General features: G+C 49.6%; 1 protein-coding gene across 12 annotated transcripts in view; it reads right to left on the reverse strand.

The window, feature by feature from the left end:
- Window positions 1-21213, reverse strand: part of herc1 (HECT and RLD domain containing E3 ubiquitin protein ligase family member 1) — an 82807-nt gene that overhangs the window by 17381 nt on the left and 44213 nt on the right. For 9 of the 12 annotated variants that reach the window (XM_036135816.1, XM_036135818.1, XM_036135825.1 and 6 more), the window contains 19 exons: window positions 20085-20295; window positions 19836-20002; window positions 19641-19757; window positions 17981-18233; window positions 16605-16726; window positions 16302-16528; window positions 15810-16078; window positions 15574-15626; window positions 9128-9503; window positions 8775-9042; window positions 6298-6511; window positions 5904-6160; window positions 5701-5828; window positions 5357-5493; window positions 3864-4064; window positions 3662-3792; window positions 3362-3579; window positions 1526-1646; window positions 28-174 (listed from right to left, as the gene is read on the reverse strand). In XM_036135816.1, coding sequence (XP_035991709.1) covers window positions 28-174; window positions 1526-1646; window positions 3362-3579; window positions 3662-3792; window positions 3864-4064; window positions 5357-5493; window positions 5701-5828; window positions 5904-6160; window positions 6298-6511; window positions 8775-9042; window positions 9128-9503; window positions 15574-15626; window positions 15810-16078; window positions 16302-16528; window positions 16605-16726; window positions 17981-18233; window positions 19641-19757; window positions 19836-20002; window positions 20085-20295 — 3617 coding nt within the window. The remainder of the gene's footprint in view (window positions 1-27; window positions 175-1525; window positions 1647-3361; window positions 3580-3661; window positions 3793-3863; window positions 4065-5356; window positions 5494-5700; window positions 5829-5903; window positions 6161-6297; window positions 6512-8774; window positions 9043-9127; window positions 9504-15573; window positions 15627-15809; window positions 16079-16301; window positions 16529-16604; window positions 16727-17980; window positions 18234-19640; window positions 19758-19835; window positions 20003-20084; window positions 20296-21213) is intronic. The other 3 variants (XM_036135826.1, XM_036135823.1, XM_036135820.1) reach the window with 2 other exon arrangements.

Below are 21213 nucleotides of genomic sequence, written 5' to 3' on the forward strand. Positions count from 1 at the left end.
CGCCGGCCGGTCGGGCGTGGCTCTTACCCGCAGCGACCAGATGTTCATGAGGCCGCCGACGCCTCCAGACGCCAGCGCCAGCCCGTCGGGGCTGAAGGCCAGGGTCCGGACCGGCGTGATGTGTCCCTTCAGCTGGAAGACGCAGACGGCTCTGCCCTCGGCCCACCGGGACGACTGCAACACAACGCACGGCCAGGTGAGCTAACGGCCAGGTGAGCTAACGGCCAGGTGAGCTAACGGCCAGGTGAGCTAACGGCGCAGGTGAGCTAACGGCCAGGTGAGCTAACGGCCAGGTGAGCTAACGGCCAGGTGAGCTAACGGCCAGGTGAGCTAACGGCCAGGTGAGCTAACGGCCAGGTGAGCTAACGGCACAGGTGAAGCTTCCACTACAGTGTGGCTGCAGAGCTGGAGCAGCGTTCTGACACAGTTCTGACCCAAACTGTTGTTAACCCGGTTCTATCTGAAGGAACCCCGCAGCATGATGGCGCCGCCACCATGTTTGATCAGGGTGGCGCCGTTAAGCGGGTTCTGGCCGGGTTCTGATGTTGCAGAGAAACTGAATTTCCTCGGTCCAGATGTTTTGAGAAAACGACCCACAATCCTGTGCTGCTGGACCAGTACTCTGTAGTTTATATGTGTATAAGATGCAGTGGGATGTTTTTCTGCCCTTCTCCTGACCAGTACCTTTATAAAATGAGATCAATTAGATTTTATGTCAAATTTACCTTCAGCTAAAAGTTGCAAATGAGCAAAAACTCTGGGAGATCCTACCGGGACACCAGCCTGTCCACGCGTGAAAGGGCCATTAAAGGCGACATGTTGCTTTTTAATGTCAACTTTTCACGTTTAAATCCTCCAGAACTAAAGCGGAACATCGACGCTTTGCTCTGAGTTCCTCGTTATTTATTTCCTCCTTTGCTCCACGTTCTGAGGAGCGTCTCGTTTTGGTGCCGTCTCTTTAAATCTGAAGGAGGCCCTTCACACCCCGCCTCCCCCCTACAGGCTCCACCCAGTTCGGCCATTTTTGTGGTCTGCTAGAGGACGGTGTGATGAATTGTGGGTAAATACACCCAGCAACTGAACATTTTCACTGATCCACATGTAGCTTCAGCATTCTTCAACTCAGACACAGCAAACATTTATAAAAATGGTGGATATGCAAAATACTGAGATGTAATTATTCAAAAAGCTTAATATAGATCAGGGAAAACTGAAAACTAGGACCCAACCAGAACCTCTCTGCAGCTCCTGGACCGACTAGATTCTCCGGTTCTGCTCTCCTGGAGACTTTTAAAGTTCACCACAACATATTTAAGGGCTAAAAATGTGGATTCTGCAGGATGTGTTCCCCTTTAAAGAGGTTTCCATGCAGCATTGGCTTAAGGTTCATCCTCCTCCCTCACAGACTCGCTTGTTTTGCAGCTGAATTACAACGTAAATGTTCCATTAAAGGTGACATGGTGCATTGTTGCTTCATATTTTCCATTTTAACGTGAGTAGACGACACCAGCGGGAGTCCAGTTACCACTGTTCTAGCTTTGCCGTCGTTCTCCCACAGCCCCTCTGAGTCGGACAAACGGGACTCTGGGAAGTCGCAGATCTCTTGGGGAACGGTCCAGACGGAGACGAGGCCGTTCTGGCAGCATCTGGAGAGAACAGAGAGGAACCATTTCCTGTCAGAACCTGCTGGCTGTTTAGGGTCCAACAGAACAACTCGGGCTAACGTTGCCGTCTCATTACAGAACCTCAGTCTTCATCTTCTCCATTTCATCACGAGTCGACGAACCAACTTAGGTCCACAGAACCGGGTCGTGATGAAAGGAGCCCAGCAGGAACCTTTCTTTCTTCCTTTCACTTTATTTTTAGTAAATTATCCAACATTAAACACAGGAAACAGTAAAAAAACAACGATAAACAAAACAACAATTGACCAAAAAAAGGGAATAGGCTGAAGCAAAGCTTATTATTGCCTACCCTGTTTTATACTTACAAACTTTACAACCTACCAGGTTCTTTACAGTACATATATAAATATTATAAATCTACATAAAATAGGATTTTATCATTTTACATTTTAAAGCCCTTTTAAAATTCACCAAGAAAAGAGATAACTTTAAATCGTCATTCAGTTCAATCCACAGTTTCACACCAATAACTGAAACACATCTAGACTTTATCTGACTCTTCTCTTTTGCACATTCAAATATAAACAAACCTCACAAATTATATTTATTCTATCTTAACTTCAATAATTTCTGAATACCAGAAGGAAGACTTTTGTTCACTGCTTCATAAATTATTTCCGGTATTTTTATATAAACAATGTATTTTAATTTTAATGTGTTGCTTTGAATGAAGAGTTTATCAGTTGGTATCCCACCTTATTAATAAGCCTTATAGCTTTTTTTGCAACTTAACTTATCAATAATTGTCCAATTTGCATTTCCCCATACTTCTGAACACAAATAAGGCATGACCAAAGAGGAATATATAATATGCAGGCCTTTGATATTTATTAAATATTTTATTTTAAACAATATTCCAATAGTTTTTGCAACTTTGTTTCTAATATATTCTATGTGAGGCTTCCAACTAAGTTTATTGTCTATAACAATCCCTAAAAATTTTGTCTCATAAACTCTTTCAATTTCAACTCCATTTATACATAACTTTACATCATTATGGACCTGATTACCAGAGAATATTATAAATTTAGTTTTCCCTTCATTTAACCACAACTTATTGTAATCAAACCAAGTTTTCAACTGAGCTAACTCTTTCTATCGCTTTTATTATTTCATCCAAATTTTTTCCAGAAAAAAAGAGATTTGTATCATCAGCAAACATAAACTTTAACATACTGGATACTGCAAAAATATCATTTAAATAAAGTATAAATAATTTAGGTCCTAGGACTGAGCCTTGAGGAAGACCACATTTTAGCCATATCAATATCATTACAATCTTTAGATTTCTTATTTTTTAACTACGTCTATTACCTCACTTTCACTCACTATTCCCAGAAACATTGTATTAATATTATTGAAATTATAATTATGCTTTCCATCTTTAACCTTTGGCAATTTATTTACTAAATTAGGACCAATACTAATAAATATCCTCTGTTTTTTTTACTATAGTATTGTTGTGATTAATACATATAGGGAGATCTCTACCTCTATTATTTTTAGCTGAAGGTAATAAACTCTCTAAGCTGACAAACATGTTCTTGATAATTGAAGGAGCTAATTGAACATTTATGGAATAACTAAATGCTTGTTTTTCAGCCTCAGGTTCTGAACCGCACAGAACCGGTTCTCTGAGCGTTTGGGTCGCCCCGGCTACCGTCTGACCAACGTACACGGCGAGCATGCTGAGGGGCTTCGGGCCGCGCCCCGGCAGGCCGCACCAGGCCACGCCGTTAACCAGGGAGGGATGCCGGAGACTTTGCAGGCAGCGCCAGCCAGAACCTTGACCCGCGTCGCAGTCCAAAGCGGCCCACAGCTTCACGGTCTCCTCCTTGGCGCAGGTCAGCAGGATCTGACCGCTGGGACTCCACCGCATGCAGGTGATGGACTCCTGAGAGACAGGTCGGCACGGGTTATGGCGGAGAACCACACCAGCGGTTCTGAAACGAGTCCGGTTCTCGGTACCGGCTCACCTTGTGTGCGTCGATGACCACGATGGCGGCTTTCTCCAAAGGCTCCTTGGACCCGATCAGCAGCTTTCCGTCAGCGTATCCCACGGCGAAGGGCCGGTCCTCGCTGTGCCAGGCGATGTGCATCACTGCCACTGAGAGACGCACGCCGGGTCAGTCCACCGCTTCCTTCCACCTCTGTTCACACCACAACACGCCTACGTACCATCTTTCCTGTAACAGTGCTCCAGCTCGCTGCGATGCATGTCCGTGGCGTCCAGAACCTCGATCAGACCCAGAGAGCCGTCCATCCGACCCACCAGCAGCATGTCTTTGGGCTCCCCGCACCACAGCGACTCCACCTCCTCTTCGGGCCACGCCAGCGCCGACACCCAGTGAGGCTGGACGTCCAGGAGGCCTTTACCGCCTGCAAGAGGAAGGAGGCGGTGACTGGAAGCTACGGTCCAAACCTGGCCTCCGGTTCCCCCCAATCCATCAGTTTTATTCATTTAGCACCTATTCACATGCATGAGGCGACAGTGGAGAGGAAAACTCCCCTTTAACAGGGAGGAGAACCTCCAGCAGAACCAGAACCAGGCTCAGTGTGAACGGGTCGACCGATACGGGTTTTAAAGGCCGATGCCGATTATTCTGACGTCAGTCTAACGATCCCCGATAAGTGCTGCTGATTTTTGGGGCCTTTTCACGTCTTTACACGATAAAAATGACACAATGGTAACAAATGTTGGTCTCAATCTAAACAAAAAAAATAAAGAATGTAAAACATTTAAATATTTAACAATAAAAACAAACTTAAAACCTGAATGTGACGTATGGACTGAAGCCCTGACAAGAAAACAACCACAAACATCGGCTCATAATCCGGAGTTTTGGACCATAAACTCCGGATTATAAGGCGCTTTAAATATTTTTCTCAATATCTAATATCACTCCACATTGCAAAAAGGCAACTAAAAGTAACAATTTCTTGAAACTACTGTATTTTTCCCTGATTTGAGCAGGTAAATGAGACTATTTGCCAATGGAATAAGATTTTTGCATTTAAAATAACAATTCATGTCCGTCATCTTATTTCCAGTGCAGTACATCTAATTATCTTATTTTAGGGGTAAAAATACTCCTATTGGTAAATTATTTAGCTGCTCTAATCAAGAAAAAATATATACATTTCAAGAAAATTTTACTTTTAGTTTTCTTTTTGCAGTGCACTCCTCCATGTCCACATCTCTCCATCCGTCTCTGGAGGACAGAGTAGCTGCCCTGTTTCTAAGATGAGGCCAAAATAAACTTTTATATTAAATTAACTTACTAGTTTTATAGTTGCTAGCACGTACTCCAGGCTGCCTCACATTAATGCTCTTCTAGTTTAGACATTACAGTCAGGCAGTCTGTAGACAGCTCAGGGGTCCTCAGGTAGTGACACAGTGTACCGTAATGCTCCTAATATCCGTTGTGTGGAGCGGCGTCGTTGCTAACCAAAGTCATATTTACACATTCTATTTAATTTTTGACGCGTTGTACCACATAAAATCAGTCAGTAAAGATAACTTTAATCACTTATAAGCCGCACCGTAAATTTTTGAGGAAATTTAAGGATTTTAAGTGCGCCTTATAGTCCGAATAACACGATAAGATCCAACGTTCTGCAAAGATCTTATCCAGCTTTTTAAAAGCTGACTGAAGCGGCTCAAGCTTTACCGTTAACCTGCCAGATGTTGACCATCTTCTCCATGGCTGACGCCAGGTACTTTCCAGTCACACTCCACGCCAGCGGGGACAGGCAGGGGTCGCTGGGCGAGCCCAGACCGGACATCCCGTCCTCCGAAGGGCCGTCCCTGAAGACGGAGACAAACAAAATGGAGTCAGCGGGCGGCCGGGAGGAGCTGCTGGATCTAAAGCAGGAAATGGACCGAACCACGGGTCCACAGACACATCATCTTCTGTTCCTTCCCCTCATTACTGCATTTATCACGGCGGTATGGATTAATTAATAAAACAGAAACAGGAAGATGTGCTGGCGGTCTGGAAGCAGCAGAACTCACTCCTTGTTGAAGACGCAGGTCTGCTGCAGCGTGTACTGGTTCTTGGTCACGTTCCACACTCTGACCGTGCCGTCGTTGCCGCTGGTGGCCAGCAGGCCTTTCTTGCTGCACCAGCCGCAGGTGATGACCTGAAAGGAGACGAGACGTCAGGCGGCGGGCGGCGGCGGGGCGCGGCGGTCCGGCTGCGGCGAGGAAGCACCAACCCGGCTCTGGTGGGCCTCCAGCTTAACGAAGGAGCACTTCCGCAGGTCCCCCGCCATGTCAGCGAAGGTCTGCGGACGGTTCTGGTTGTCGCGGTCGTGGGCCGCCAGCGTGCGGACCAGCTGCTGGGCGGCCCACTGACGGTGCTGCGAGGACAGCCTGGACGACAGGCAGCAGGCCGCCAGAGCGTTGGCTAGCTCCAGAGGGCCTACAGCGGAGGGATTATGGGAAGGATGGGCATACAAATGCGCAATTAGACCTGCTCGACACGGAACAGAGGGCGAAGAGGAGCCGGTGAGTCGGGTGGAGCAACGGAAACATGAAGCACAGCGTGACCCGGAGAGCAGAGCTGCTCTGCAGGAGCTGCGCCACAAAATGGACGCCGCGGCTACAAACCTCTCTTCTCCAGGTCGGCCTTGTCGTAGACGGGTCGCAGCCGCGCCCCCTTGTCGGCCAGCAGCGCCACCAGAGCCTGCGTCACCACGAAGTTGGGCGAGGTGATGAGCTTGTTCTCCTCGGCCACGCCGCGCAGGAAGCTGGGCAGGAACTTCCTCTGGATGGGGTCGTCCACGGTGGTCAGGTTCATGCCTGTAGCTGCAGAGATCAGGTTCTGGAGCGGGAAGAGAGCGCCGTCGCCTCGTCAGCAAGCAGCGAAGCACCGTAACACCTTAAGACTAGGGCTGAACCATTTTGGAAAATAATCTAAGTGTGATTTTTTTTCTTAATATTGCGATTTAATGCAATTTTTTTTTCCAGTTTAATTTAATATACAAACAACAAATCATTTTGTTTCCTCGCTGTGCAGATTAGTTGCTAAAAGACCCACAGCATCTAAACTCAGAGCAGAAATGATTACGTTCTGCCTACAATATATTTCAACCAACTTTGACTTTTCTCTGCATTAACCACAAGCAACAAAAACAGCCTCTAAATAAAGATGTTTGTAAACAAGAACTTTTAATGTTTCTATTAATCAGAATATTGTTCAAGAGAACAGCTTTTAGTTGATTTGGACATCAATCCTTGTTGAACATAAAGTGCAACCAACAAGCAAGTCTATGTATTAAACTGATTGACCTGTACTTAATGCTATGTATGATTATATAAACTCTAAAACAAGTAATAAAATAAAATTATCTCACTGCTGCAACTGTCTTCCCTTCCATGTGGAGGCAAACCCACTTTAAACATTTTACCAACACCTAAAGGACGCGTCTAATTTCATAATTGTTACATAGCCAAAAATTGCAGACTCTGCGATTTGGAAATTGCGTTTTTCTAAATCGCGATTATATTGAAAATGCGATTAATTGTTCAGCCCTACTTAAGCCCCACCGGCACAGTACCGGCCCCAGAACTTAAAGGCACACTATGCAACATTTTTCAGTTAATTAATGTGTTTCATACCGTTTTGGATGATTAAATGAGTCATTTCAGGTTGAACTAAGGTTTTCTCGGCCGCCCTGGTGGTCTGTGGGGGAAATACCGCACTTGCTATTGCAGGAGCTCTCGGCCCGCACCCACAGGCTCAGAAGTCTCGTGTGCATCGCGAGAGTCTGTCTTGCTTTACGGCGAGAACTGCTACACGCCCCCAGTGAAAGGTGTGCTCGTTGCTAGCGCAGTGGCGATATTTGTGCAGTTATCATGGCGGAACCAGCGAGAAAACAGAGAAAGCCCATGTTGGAGCAGGCAAGAAAGAGGAAAAAGGCTCTGGACAGAGAGAGGAGTCGTACACGGGTGAACATAGAAGGCTGCAAGGCTGACGCGGACCTCGCGTTTCTGCTGATGCGAACACTGGAATGGTTTCTCTCTCTCTCTCTGTGTGCATGTTCATACCTTCACTGTGTTAGTCATTGTTTGTACTGCTGTTTTTTCCACTTTTCGTTGCGTTCGCCTGTCTGCTAAGCTCAAAACAACCGCGCCTGGCTTGATGGTTCCAAAAAAAGGTAAAAAACAAAGCAACTGGACTTGTTTTCCGTAGTTGAAGACGTTTCGCTTCCTCTCCCGGAAGCTTTCTCAATTCAAAAAGTCTGGAGTAATGATGAGTAACAAGCTTTATACCATTACCAAACAAAGGCCTGTAATGGCTTATATAACATGCAAATTCAACCGAAACAGGACCACAGATGTAAATTAGCATCTATGCTATAATCTGGCTCATTTACAATCTGTACAAGAGTATGATTGTTCATTAATGTGCACTGTCCTGATTAAATAAAATAAAAATACCCCTTAGTAATGGGCGGTCGTTAAAACCATTAAGCCAGCGGAGTGGACCGAAACTGGTCCACTCCTCTGTAACGAGGAGTCGTTAGAGTTGTTATTGGCTTGGCTTAAAGGAACAATGAATCATTGTTCCTTTTTTTGGAATGACCATGACCTGGATGACTGAGAATCTTCACCAGCACTGGCTTGATGGAGAAACCAGAACAACTGAGCATCTTTATGACAGTGCACTTTTACTTTTGCCCTCTGGGGGGAGCCTCGCTGAAAAATCAACCCTGTTTGCATAGTATACCTTTAAGGAGGTCAAACGCGTTGGCAGGAGGATTTAAAGTTTCTAAAACAAGTCGATAAAGCAGTTTTTTCACAAATTCTCAGCGTTGATTATCAAGAGGTCTTTGGTCTCAGGGTGAATCTCAGGCATGTTGTCTGTTTTTTTTATACACACCCACTAATTGATCAATTAGTGATCACAGGTGAGGCCTGGCTGCATCACATGACAAGACCTTTCCGTGTTCATTAAATTATCTTTCTTCAGTATTCTAGGATATTGAACATGATTTGGGAGGGTTTTATCTTTGATATGAGCCATTTCTAAACCCAATAGATTAATTAAAGCCTGCAGGACGAGCGCAGGTGAGAGTGGTTACCTGCGTGCAGAGCTGCACCAGCAGCTTGGCGGCGTTGGGGCTGTTGGAGGCCAGGCAGCCCACCGCCGTGCTCAGGTAGGCCAGGCAGGAGATGGGTTTGCTGGCCTTGCTGCTCCCCCGGGGACGCTCACAGTGACCCGCCGCCGCCGCCGGGCTGGTGGAGAGGCCGGCCCGACCCGCGGCGGCCAGACACATGAGGCGCACCAGAGTCCTGATGTCGGTCAGGCCCAGAGACTCCAGTCCGGCGGCCAGGCTGCAGCTGGACCCGCTGGAAGAGGACAGAGGCGGGTTCATCCACGGAGCTCCTTCACAGGGCTGCAGGGGACGACTCTGGGCAGACAGGTGAGTCTTACCTGACGGACAGCAGGGACAGCGCCCTCATCACCATGGTCCTGGCCAGCAGCACCTGAGCCGCGGCCGTCACCCTCCTCAGCGCCATCACCCGGTCGTGGGGGTTCTGCAGGGCGGCGGCCTGCTCGCCCAGCGTCATCCTCCCCGAGGAGCTCTTGTCCACCGACGTCTGGCACCCGATCTGCAGCAGCGTCTCCTCCATGCTGTTGGTGGCCGTCACCATGGCGACCGACGCCCCCAGCGGGTCGCTGTCGGGGAACTGGACCGGCTCAGGTACGACCCGCCGCTCGCTCAGGCCCAACGGGCCGGACAGCAGCTCAAACTCCTCCTCCCCCGTCAGCTTGTCGTCCTCGTCCACGTCCAGCATGTCCCAGTCCTCTGCGGGGGGGGGGCAGGTGAGAGGACAGGTGAGAGGACAGGTGATGAACAGGTGAGAGGTCAGGTGATGAACAGGTGAGAGGACAGGTAAGAGGACATGTGAGTGGACAGGTGAGAGGACAGGTTAGAGGACAGGTGAGAGGACAGGTGAGAGGACAGGTGAGATGACAGGTGAGAGGACAGGTGAGATGACATGTGAGAGGACAGGTGAGAGGACAGGTGATGGACAGGTGAGAGGACAGTTAAGAGGACAGGTGAGAGGACAGGTGATAGGACAGGTGAGAGGACAGGTGAGAGGACATGTGAGAGGACAGGTAAGAGGACAGGTGAGAGGACAGGTGAGAGGACAGGTGAGAGGACAGGTTAGAGGACAGGTGAGAGGACAGGTGAGAGGACAGGTAAGAGGACAGGTGAGAGGACAGGTGAGATGACAGGTGAGAGGACAGGTGAGAGGTCAGGTGAGAGGACAGGTGAGAGAACAGGTGAAATCACAGGTGAGAGGACAGGTAAGAGGACAGGTGATGAACACGTGAGAGGACAGGTGAGAGGACAGGTGAGATGACAGGTGAGAGGACAGGTGAGAGAACAGGTGAGAGAACAGGTGAGAGGACAGATGAGAGGACAGGTGAGAGGACATGTGAGAGAACAGGTAAGAGGACAGGTGAGAGGACAGATGAGAGGACAGATGAGAGGACAGGTGAGAGGACATGTGAGAGGACATGTGAGAGGTCAGGTGATGAACAGGTGAGAGGACAGGTGAGAGAACAGGTGAGAGGACAGGTGAGAGAACAGGTGAGAGGAGAGGTGAGAGGACAGGTGAGAGGACAGGTGAGATGACAGGTGAGATGACAGGTGAGATGACAGGTGAGAGGACAGTTAAGAGGACAGCTGAGAGGACAGGTGAGAGGACAGGTGAGAGGTCAGGTGAGAGGACAGGTGATGAACAGGTGAAATCACAGGTGAGAGGACAGGTAAGAGGACAGGTGATGAACACGTGAGAGGACAGGTGAGAGGACAGGTAAGAGGACAGGTGAGATGACAGGTGAGAGGACAGGTGAGAGGTCAGGTGATGAACAGGTGAGAGGACAGGTGAGATGACAGGTGAGATGACAGGTGAGAGGACAGGTGAGATGACAGGTGAGATGACAGGTGAGAGGACATGTGAGATGACAGGTGAGAGGACAGGTGAGAGGTCAGGTGAGAGGACAGGTGAGAGGACAGTTAAGAGGACAGGTGAGAGGACAGTTAAGAGGACAGGTGAGAGGACAGGTGATGGACAGGTGAGAGGACAGGTGATGAACAGGTGAGAGGACAGGTGAGATGACAGGTGAGAGGACAGGTGAGATGACAGGTGAGAGGACAGGTGAGAGGACATGTGAGATGACAGGTGAGAGGACAGGTGAGAGGTCAGGTGAGAGGACAGGTGAGAGGACAGTTAAGAGGACAGTTAAGAGGACAGGTGAGAGGACAGGTGATGGACAGGTGAGAGGACAGTTAAGAAGACAGGTGAGATGACAGGTGAGAGGACAGATGAGAGGACAGATGAGAGGACAGGTGAGAGGACAGGTGAGAGGTCAGGTGAGAGGACAGGTGAGAGGTCAGGTGAGAGGACAGGTGAGAGGTCAGGTGAGAGGACAGGTGAGAGGTCAGGTGAGAGGACAGGTGAGAGGACAGGTGAGAGGACAGGTGAGAGGACAGGTGAGAGGTCAGGTGAGAGGTCAGGTGAGAGGACAGGTGAGAGGACAGGTGAGAGGACAGGTGAGAGGTCAGGTGAGAGGACAGGTGATGAACAGGTGAGAGGACAGGTGAGAGGACGGTTAAGAGGACAGGTGAGAGGACAGTTAAGAGGACAGGTGAGAGGACAGGTGAGATGACAGGTGAGAGGTCAGGTGAGAGGTCAGGTGAGAGGACAGGTGAGAGGTCAGGTGAGAGGACAGGTGATGAACAGGTGAGAGGACAGGTGAGAGGACAGGTGAGAGGTCAGGTGAGAGGACAGGTGAGAGGACAGGTGAGAGGACAGGTGAGAGGTCAGGTGAGAGGACAGGTGATGAACAGGTGAGAGGACAGGTGAGAGGACGGTTAAGAGGACAGTGAGAGGACAGTTAAGAGGACAGGTGAGAGGACAGGTGAGATGACAGGTGAGAGGTCAGGTGAGAGGTCAGGTGAGAGGACAGGTGAGAGGTCAGGTGAGAGGACAGGTGATGAACAGGTGAGAGGACAGGTGAGAGGACGGTTAAGAGGACAGGTGAGAGGACAGTTAAGAGGACAGGTGAGAGGACAGGTGATGAACGGGTGAGAGGACATGTGAGAGGACAGGTGAGAGGACATGTGAGAGGACAGGTGATGAACAGGTGAGAGGACAGGTGATGAACAGGTGAGAGGACAGGTGAGAGGACATGTGAGAGGACGGGTGAGAGGACATGTGAGAGGACAGGTGAGAGGACATGTGAGAGGACAGGTGATGTGATGAACAGGTGAGAGGACAGGTGAGAAGACAGGTGATGAACAGGTGAGAGGACAGGTGAGAGGACAGGTGAGAGGACAGGTGAGATGACAGGTGAGATGACAGGTGAGAGGACATGTGAGAGGACAGGTGAGATGACAGGTGAGAGGACATGTGAGAGGACAGGTGATGTGATGAACAGGTGAGAGGACAGGTGAGAAGACAGGTGATGAACAGGTGAGAGGACAGGTGAGAGGACAGGTGAGATGACAGGTGAGATGACAGGTGAGAGGACAGGTGAGAGGACGGTTAAGAGGACAGGTGAGAGGACAGTTAAGAGGACAGGTGAGAGGACGGGTGAGAGGACGGGTGAGAGGACAGTTAAGAGGACATGTGAAAGGACAGGTGAGAGGACATGTGAGAAGACAGGTGATGAACAGGTGAGAGGACAGGTGAGAGGTCAGGTGATGAACAGGTGAGAGGACATGTGAGAGGTCAGGTGATGAACAGGTGAGAGGACAGGTGAGAGGTCAGGTGATTGTGATGAACAGGTGAGAGGAACAGGTGAGAAGACAGTGAATGAACAGGTGAGAGGACAGGTGAGAGGACAGGTGAGATGACAGGTGAGATGACAGGTGAGAGGACATGTGAGATGACAGGTGAGAGGACATGTGAGAGGACGGGTGAGAGGACATGTGAGAGGACAGGTGAGAGGACATGTGAGAGGACAGGTGAGAGGACAGGTGAGAGGACGGGTGAGAGGACGGGTGAGAGGACAGTTAAGAGGACATGTGAAAGGACAGGTGAGAGGACATGTGAGAAGACAGGTGATGAACAGGTGAGAGGACAGGTGAGAGGTCAGGTGATGAACAGGTGAGAGGACAGGTGAGAGGACAGGTGAGAGGACAGGTGAGATGACAGGTGAGATGACAGGTGAGATGACATGTGAGATGACGGGTGAGAGGACATGTGAGAGGACAGGTGAGAGGACATATGAGAGGACAGGTGAGAGGACAGGTGAGAGGACGGGTGAGAGGACAGTTAAGAGGACATGTGAAAGGACAGGTGAGAGGACATGTGAGAAGACAGGTGATGAACAGGTGAGAGGACAGGTGAGAGGTCAGGTGATGAACAGGTGAGAGGACAGGTGAGAGGATATGTGAGAGGACAGGTGATGAACAGGTGAGAGGACAGGTGAGAGGACATGTGAGAAGACAGGTGATGAACAGCTGAGAGGACATGTGAGAGGACAGGTGAGAGGACAGGTGAGAGGTCAGTTGATGAACAGGTGAGAGGACAGGTGAGAAGACAGGTGAGAAGACAGGTGATGAACAGGTTAGAGGACAGGTGAGAGGTCAGGTGATGAACAGGTGAGAGGACATGTGAGAAGACAGGTGATGAACAGGTGAGAGGACATGTGAGAGGACAGGTGAGAGGACAGGTGATGAACAGGTGAGAAGACAGGTGAGAAGACAGGTGATGAACAGGTGAGAGGACAGGTGAGAGGTCAGGTGATGAACAGGTGAGAGGACATGTGAGAGGTCAGGTGATGAACAGGTGAGAGGACAGGTGAGAGGTCAGGTGATGTGATGAACAGGTGAGAGGACAGGTGAGAAGACAGGTGATGAACAGGTGAGAGGACAGGTGAGAGGACAGGTGAGATGACAGGTGAGATGACAGGTGAGAGGACATGTGAGATGACAGGTGAGAGGACATGTGAGAGGACGGGTGAGAGGACATGTGAGAGGACAGGTGAGAGGACATGTGAGAGGACAGGTGAGAGGACAGGTGAGAGGACGGGTGAGAGGACGGGTGAGAGGACAGTTAAGAGGACATGTGAAAGGACAGGTGAGAGGACATGTGAGAAGACAGGTGATGAACAGGTGAGAGGACAGGTGAGAGGTCAGGTGATGAACAGGTGAGAGGACAGGTGAGAGGACAGGTGAGAGGACAGGTGAGATGACAGGTGAGATGACAGGTGAGAGGACATGTGAGATGACGGGTGAGAGGACATGTGAGAGGACAGGTGAGAGGACATATGAGAGGACAGGTGAGAGGACAGGTGAGAGGACGGGTGAGAGGACAGTTAAGAGGACATGTGAAAGGACAGGTGAGAGGACATGTGAGAAGACAGGTGATGAACAGGTGAGAGGACAGGTGAGAGGTCAGGTGATGAACAGGTGAGAGGACAGTGAGAGGATATGTGAGAGGACAGGTGATGAACAGGTGAGAGGACAGGTGAGAGGACATGTGAGAAGACAGGTGATGAACAGCTGAGAGGACATGTGAGAGGACAGGTGAGAGGACAGGTGAGAGGTCAGTTGATGAACAGGTGAGAGGACAGGTGAGAAGACAGGTGAGAAGACAGGTGATGAACAGGTTAGAGGACAGGTGAGAGGTCAGGTGATGAACAGGTGAGAGGACATGTGAGAAGACAGGTGATGAACAGGTGAGAGGACATGTGAGAGGACAGGTGAGAGGACAGGTGAGAGGTCAGGTGATGAACAGGTGAGAAGACAGGTGAGAAGACAGGTGAGAAGACAGGTGATGAACAGGTGAGAGGACAGGTGAGAAGACAGGTGATGAACAGGTGAGAGGACATGTGAGAAGACATGTAAGAGGACAGGTGAGAGGACAAGTGAGAGGACATGATATGAACAGGTGAGAGGACAGGTGATGAACAGGTGAGAGGTCAGGTGAGAGAACAGGTGAGAGGACAGGTGAGAGGTCAGGTGATGAACAGGTGAGAGGACAGATGAGAGGACAGGTGAGAGGACAGGTGAGAGGTCAGGTGATGAACAGGTGAGAGGACAGGTGAGAGAACAGGTAAGACGACAGGTGAGATGACAGGTGAGAGGACAGGTGAGAGGACATGTGAGAGGACAGGTGAGAGGTCAGGTGATGAACAGGTGAGAGGACAAGTGAGAGGAGAGGTGAGAGGACAGGTAGGAGGACAGTTAAGAGGACAGGTGAGAGGACAGGTGAGATGACAGGTGAGATTACAGGTGAGAGGACAGGTGAGATGACAGGTGAGAGGACAGGTAGGAGGACAGGTGAGATGACAGTTGAGAGGACAGGTGAGAGGACAGGTGAGAGGACAGGTGAGAGGACAGGTGAGATGACAGGTGAGATGACAGTTAAGAGGACAGGTGAGATGACTGGTGAGAGGACAGGTGAGAGTACAGTTAAGAGGACAGGTGAGAGGACAGGTGAGATGACAGGTGAGAGGACAGGTAGGAGGACAGGTGAGAGGACAGGTAGGAGGACAGGTGAGAGGACAGGTAAGGAGACAGGTGAGAGGACAGGTGAGAGGACATGTGAGAGGACATGTGAAAGGACAGGTGAGAGGACAGGTGATGAACAGGTGAGATGACAGGTGAGAGGACAGGTAGGAGGACAGGTGAGAGGACAGGTGAGAGGACAGGTGAGAGGACAGGTGAGAGGACAGGTGATGAACAGGTGAGATGACAGGTAAGAGGACAGGCGAGAGGACAGGTGAGAGAACAAGTGAGAGGACAGGTGAGAGGACAGTTAAGAGGTCAGGTGAGAGGACAGGTGAGAGGACAGGTGAGAGCGCGCCCAGAGCCGGCGTGCGGCAGCAACACACAGCCGGTTGCTGAGGGTCACCTTCATAGACGCTGTCCTGCTTCCCCAGGAGGTCCGGCGCCTGACCTTTGTACCTGAAGGTTAACACAGAAAAGGTTAAACTCCTGCTGATTGAAGCGGAGCAGGAGAGAAAACCTGCAGCAGATCCTGAAGGAGTCAGAGCCTGATTCTCTGACTGGGTCTGAGCAGAGAAGGTGTGATTGTGAAGCAGCCGCTCCGACTCCTTCAGCATCTGATGTTGGCAGATTCAGGCTCACCTCTCCACGGCGGGGACTCTGGCTTTGCTCTTGATGGCCAGGTATTTCTCCCTGCAGCTGCCGCACAGCAGGTAGTACGGGTTGCCGCTGCCGCACTCGCCGCCGAACCAGCCGTCCACGTAGGAGCCGTTGCTACGGTAACCCTGCCGGTTGGCGCTGCGCCCGCAGCCCGGGTGGCTCTTCTTCATGTGCTGGTTGAAGTTGGCCACGTTGGCCTCGCACAGCTCGCACACCACCACCTCGTCGCGGTCGTCGGCCTCGCACACATGCTGGGGGGAGGAGAGACGGAGGTTAGACACCCGGCGCGGCGGCGGCAGCGATCATGCAGAGAGAATCGATGAGCGCCGAGCGGCGGCCGAGCGGCGCGGAGGATCACGCTCCTCGCTCCGTCATGCTGCTGGGGTTTCAGCGTGCATGTGTGAGTTTACGGAGAGGGGGCAGGTGATGCAGGTAGAGAGCAGCTCATTGGCTGCAGCAGAAGGTCACACACACCCATGTTGGCCAGTCCAGTACCTCCGGGATCCACATTCCCAGAATGTCGGTGTCGCTGGCCAGGTCCTGGCCGAACATGGCCTCCATGGTCTCCTCGTCCAGGTCCATCTCCAGCTCCTCGTCCAGGTTGAAGTCGTACAGGGCGCCCGGGTCCGGCTGCTGCTGCAGAGACGAGACGTCGCGACGCGACTGGCTGTGATGGGCCTGGACCGAGCGGTACAGTCCGGCTGGGGGGGGGGACAGGAAGTTCAGCGTGAGCAGCCGGGCGGAGGGAGACCTGCTTAGGGTGTTTGATTTACTCACCGGCGCGCGCCAGCAGCGTGCGTGCAGCCAGGTCAAAGCGGTGCTTCCTGCCGGCGGCAGAGCGTCCCCTGAGGGGGGCGCCGCTGGACGCCGAGCCTCCATCCTGCTCCAGGCCGTCAGGACTGCAGAACCCACAGGGACCATGTTAGCACCGAGAACTTTGGAGACCCTTTCTTTAAAAACTAAACGTTCTCCGACGTTTAGTTTTTAGCGAGCCTGGAGCAAACGATGCAGACGCCGCTAGGGATGGGAATCGAAAACCGGTTCCTGTTCAGAACCGGTTCCGTGTTTTTCAATTCCGTTGTGCTGCGGCTCTGAGCAAGTTACGTCACGTTTTTTAAGCACACGGCATTCAGTAAGCAAGTACGACGTGACCAGACGAAAAACCAAACAAAAAAAATGCTGCCCCATTGGGTGAAGCGGTCGAAGGTTTGGCTTCATTTTAAGGAAGAGAAGGATGGCAACGAGGCGCTTTGCAATTATTGCAAAGTGGCATATACATCCGCGGGAGGAAATAGATCCAACAGGCAGAAACACCTGCGCACACAACATGGCATACATTTAACGAATGCCGTGTTTTAGATTCTTACCGGACAGAAGCTAAAGTTACGACCAGCATGGAAGGCAACTCTGGTGGTAAGTAGCTAGTTTTACATCACTGGCTGGTTCCTAGTAAATCATATGCCATCTCTGGAAATAAACCAATTTCCTACCTTTCTTTGGGGTTATTAAGGGAGTGTGCCTTTCTCGTTAATCCAGCCCTTCATTGGTAGCATGTTTAATTAGAACTACTGGTAGCTGGAATTCTTACATGATTATAGTTATTGCAGTGGATGTAAGGAAACATGCTATGATGTTGCTCCACAGTTCAGGGAGCGAGAGAAAGGTGGCGCTCGTTTATTTAAATCAGGCGGAGACGAGTTTATTTCCCAAAATTGTACAGTAATGCTTTTTCATTAAACGGATGCCTTCTCTGTTAGATTTAGATGACTGAGGTTATCTAAAGAGATTAATAAGCAACTGTCACAACAAACTTAATTTTTTTGTATTCTAAACAACTCATCTACTGTATTTAAGTTTGTTCTTATATTACTTTTCTTATTTAAACAAATATAAATGTTACTCCAGTTGCACATTTTCTGTGGACATTTTGATCTTGTTAGTTTGTAAGGTCGTGTGATAGTTAAGTAAACAAAGTTGATGCTCATCATCAAACTGTTTGTTCTCCTTTTTTCCCCAAATTGGAATCGAAAAGAGAATCGAATCGTTTCACAGAATCGATAAGGGAATCGGATCGTGAAAATCTTTTCAATTCCCAACCCTAGACGCCGCGCCTTCTATCAGCGCATAAAAGGCGCCGGGCTCCGCCGCCGTACCTCTCACTGAAGCCCTCCTCCATCTCTGAGGCGTCGGCGCTGGCGATGTCCCCGGGGGAGCACAGGTAGCTCCTGTCCAGGGACTTGCCTCCCGCGGAGGCCGTGGCTCCCGGGCAGGAGGAGTCGGAGCCGTCGCCTCCCAGCGCGGCGCTCCTGGCGTGCGGCTCGTCGCGCTCGTCGTCCGTGCCGGGATGCTCGATCATCCACATGGCCAGCACCGTGATGTTCTGGGCATCTGCTTCTCCCCGAGCTCCTGCCGTCACAGACAGACACGTTAGAGACAACGAGGGACAACGAGGCGTCCGCCGTCTTCTGGACAGCTTGTTGTTTTCTATCGTTTCATGACCGTGTGGTGGAGCGCTGCAGGGCGACCGCAGCACCGAATAAACATCAACACACTGAAGGCTTCGCACCTGAAACGGGGTATATTGGACAAAAGTCTCTTTCAATGTGACGCAGTTTCACAAAAAAACAACCAAACCCAGAGAAATATTAGAGATGGGCTGAAAATGAAAGCAAAATGAAGGTTCAGACCCGAACAAACAAAAACATGTTTCTTTTAGTGATTCCTGCGCAGAAACTAGTCTTTTTCTAGGCGGACACTGAACCGGACCTCTTGTTAGTTAATTTAATGATTATATTATTGGATCAGTTCCTCCTACCAGCTACTTTAAGCTGCTGCTGGATCCCGATCCGAATGCAGGGCTCTACTTTAGCTGACGTTAATATATTTATATATTCATATATAAATTTCTACAGCAGCCAACCAAAGTGCTTTACAATAAAAGTTAATACTGACACAGATAAAATATAAAAGGTAGAAATCAGGAATAAAAAAGCTGAACCGGTTCCTGCTGGTTTCCCCCGTAATTTTGGGCCGGATTAATTTTCCATGGCGATCAGAACCGGCCAATCAGATGCTAAAACTAACTGATAAATAATTTCACTGCACTGCAAAAACGGAACTAAAAGTAAGTAATATTTTATTAAAATTACTGAATCTGTCTTTGATTTGATAAGGTAAATAAAATGATCTGCCAGTGAAATAAGACTTTTGCCCTTAAATTTAGGAATAATTCATCTCCATCATCTTTTCAAGTGCAGTAAATCTAATTATCTTATTTTAAGGGTCAAAATACTCGTTCCATTGGCAGATAATCTTATTTACCTGCTCAAATCAAGGACAGATTCACTCATTTTAAGAAAATATTACTTACTTTTAGTTCTGTTTTTGCAGTGTGCTGTTTAAGGGACTAGAAATGAATATTTACACTGCAAAAAGGGAACTAAAAGTAAGTAAAATTTTCTTGAAATTTTAGTATTTTTTCTTTATTTGAGCAGCTAAATAAGACTATTCGCCAATGGGATGAGTATATTTACCCCTAAAATAGGATAATTAGACATCCTGCACTAAATTTTTCTTATTTTAAGTGCAAAACTCCTATTCCATTGGCAAATAGTCTTATTTACCTGCTCAAATAAAGAAAAAATACAAAACTTTCAAGAACATTTTACTTATTTTGAGTTCCCTTTTTGCAGTGTATCAGTTTTAACCAAAGGCTTTATCCTGAAGCACAGAATTAGCTCTCGGTGGTTCTCCGGCCGTCTCCATCAGAACAGCCGGGTTCCTGGGAGATTCTGGTGCGACCCGGACACTGACCCGTGGCCTCCAGCGCCTTGGAGATCTGACGCAGGGTGAAGCCCATCTCCAGCAGCGGCACGGCGATGGCCGGCGGCGGCGGCGAGGTGGACAGCCTGCTGCTGGGGTCCGACAGCGCTGCGGGGAAACAACATGGCCGTCACTCAGAGCGGGCCCTTCCGGGTCGCCTACCGCTTCAGGCGCGTCTCCACTCACACGTGCCGGCCCGGTTCTGCGCTCTGGTGGGCTGGGAGTCGGGCGAGGTGAGGCTCTGCCTGCGGCCCACCTCGTCCGACGGAGACGTGGGCAGAGAGGACACCGGCGGAGTCTGGGCCCGGCGGGTCGGAACCAGGGTGGTGGTGGGGTAGCTGGAGAACATTTGCCTGCGAGACACACAGCAGCGGGTCAGAACCTGGCACGCGGCAAGGAAGCGGGCGCCTGCGGGCCGCGGGGGTCCGTTCCCACCTGAGGAGGCTGAGCGGCATGACGCCCGGAGACTCGGAGGCGGGGACGGTCTCGGTGTCGGTGACGGGCGTGGTGGCGGTGGTGGTGTCCTCCAGAGAGGAGCTCATGAAGGAGGTGGTGCTGGAGGCCGAGGGGCTGGTGGTGATGGGGGTCTGGGCCAGCGGCTCGCCCTCGCTGCCCTCCACCTCGCCTTCAGGCTCGCTCCGCGTCCCTGCAGGTTTAGAGACCCAGACGGACTCAGAACCAGAAACTTCCTGGTAATATTGGATCAGTTCCTCCTACCAGCTACTTTAAACTGCTGCTGGATCCGGATCTGGACGTTAATTTATTTCTATATTCATATATAAATGTCTACAGCAGCCGACCAAAGAGCTTTACAATAAAAGTTCATTCAGAAACAGATAAAATATAAAAGTTAGAAATCTGGAATAAAAAACCTGAACCGGCTGCGGTTCATGTCAGTTTCCCCCGTAACGATGGGCCGGATTCATTTGCCTGGGCGATCAGAAACGGCCAATCAGATGCTAAAACTAACTGATAAATAATTTTACTGCTGTTTGAGGGACTAGAAATGTAGAAAATACATTAATATTTATTAGTTTTAACCAAAGACTTTGTCCTGAAACGCATAAATTAGCTCCTGAGCTCGCTGAGGACGTCTTCCCAGCTCCAGCAGCGCTAATCTGGGATGCTAATGTTGGATGCTAATCTGGAATGCTAATCTGGGATGCTTATATTGGATGCTAATGTGGGATGCTAATGTGGGATGCTAATCTGGAATGCTAATATAGGATGCTAATATGGGATGCTAATGTTGGATGCTAATGTGGCATATTAATCTGGGATGCTAATCTGGGATGTTAATATAGGATGCTAATGTGGGATGCTAATGTGGGATGCTAATCTGGAATATTAACCTGGGATGCTAATCTGGAATACTAATCTGGGATGCTAATCTGGAATGCTAATATGGGATGCTAATGTTGGAATACTAATCTGGGATGCTAATCTAGAATGCTAATCTGTAATACTAATCTGGGATGCTAATCTGGAATGCTAATATGGGATGCTAATGTTGGAATACTAATCTGGGATGCTAATCTAGAATGCTAATCTGTAATACTAATGT

The sequence above is a fragment of the Fundulus heteroclitus genome, chromosome 4 (genome assembly GCF_011125445.2).
Source record: "Fundulus heteroclitus isolate FHET01 chromosome 4, MU-UCD_Fhet_4.1, whole genome shotgun sequence".
Taxonomy (NCBI): domain Eukaryota; kingdom Metazoa; phylum Chordata; class Actinopteri; order Cyprinodontiformes; family Fundulidae; genus Fundulus; species Fundulus heteroclitus.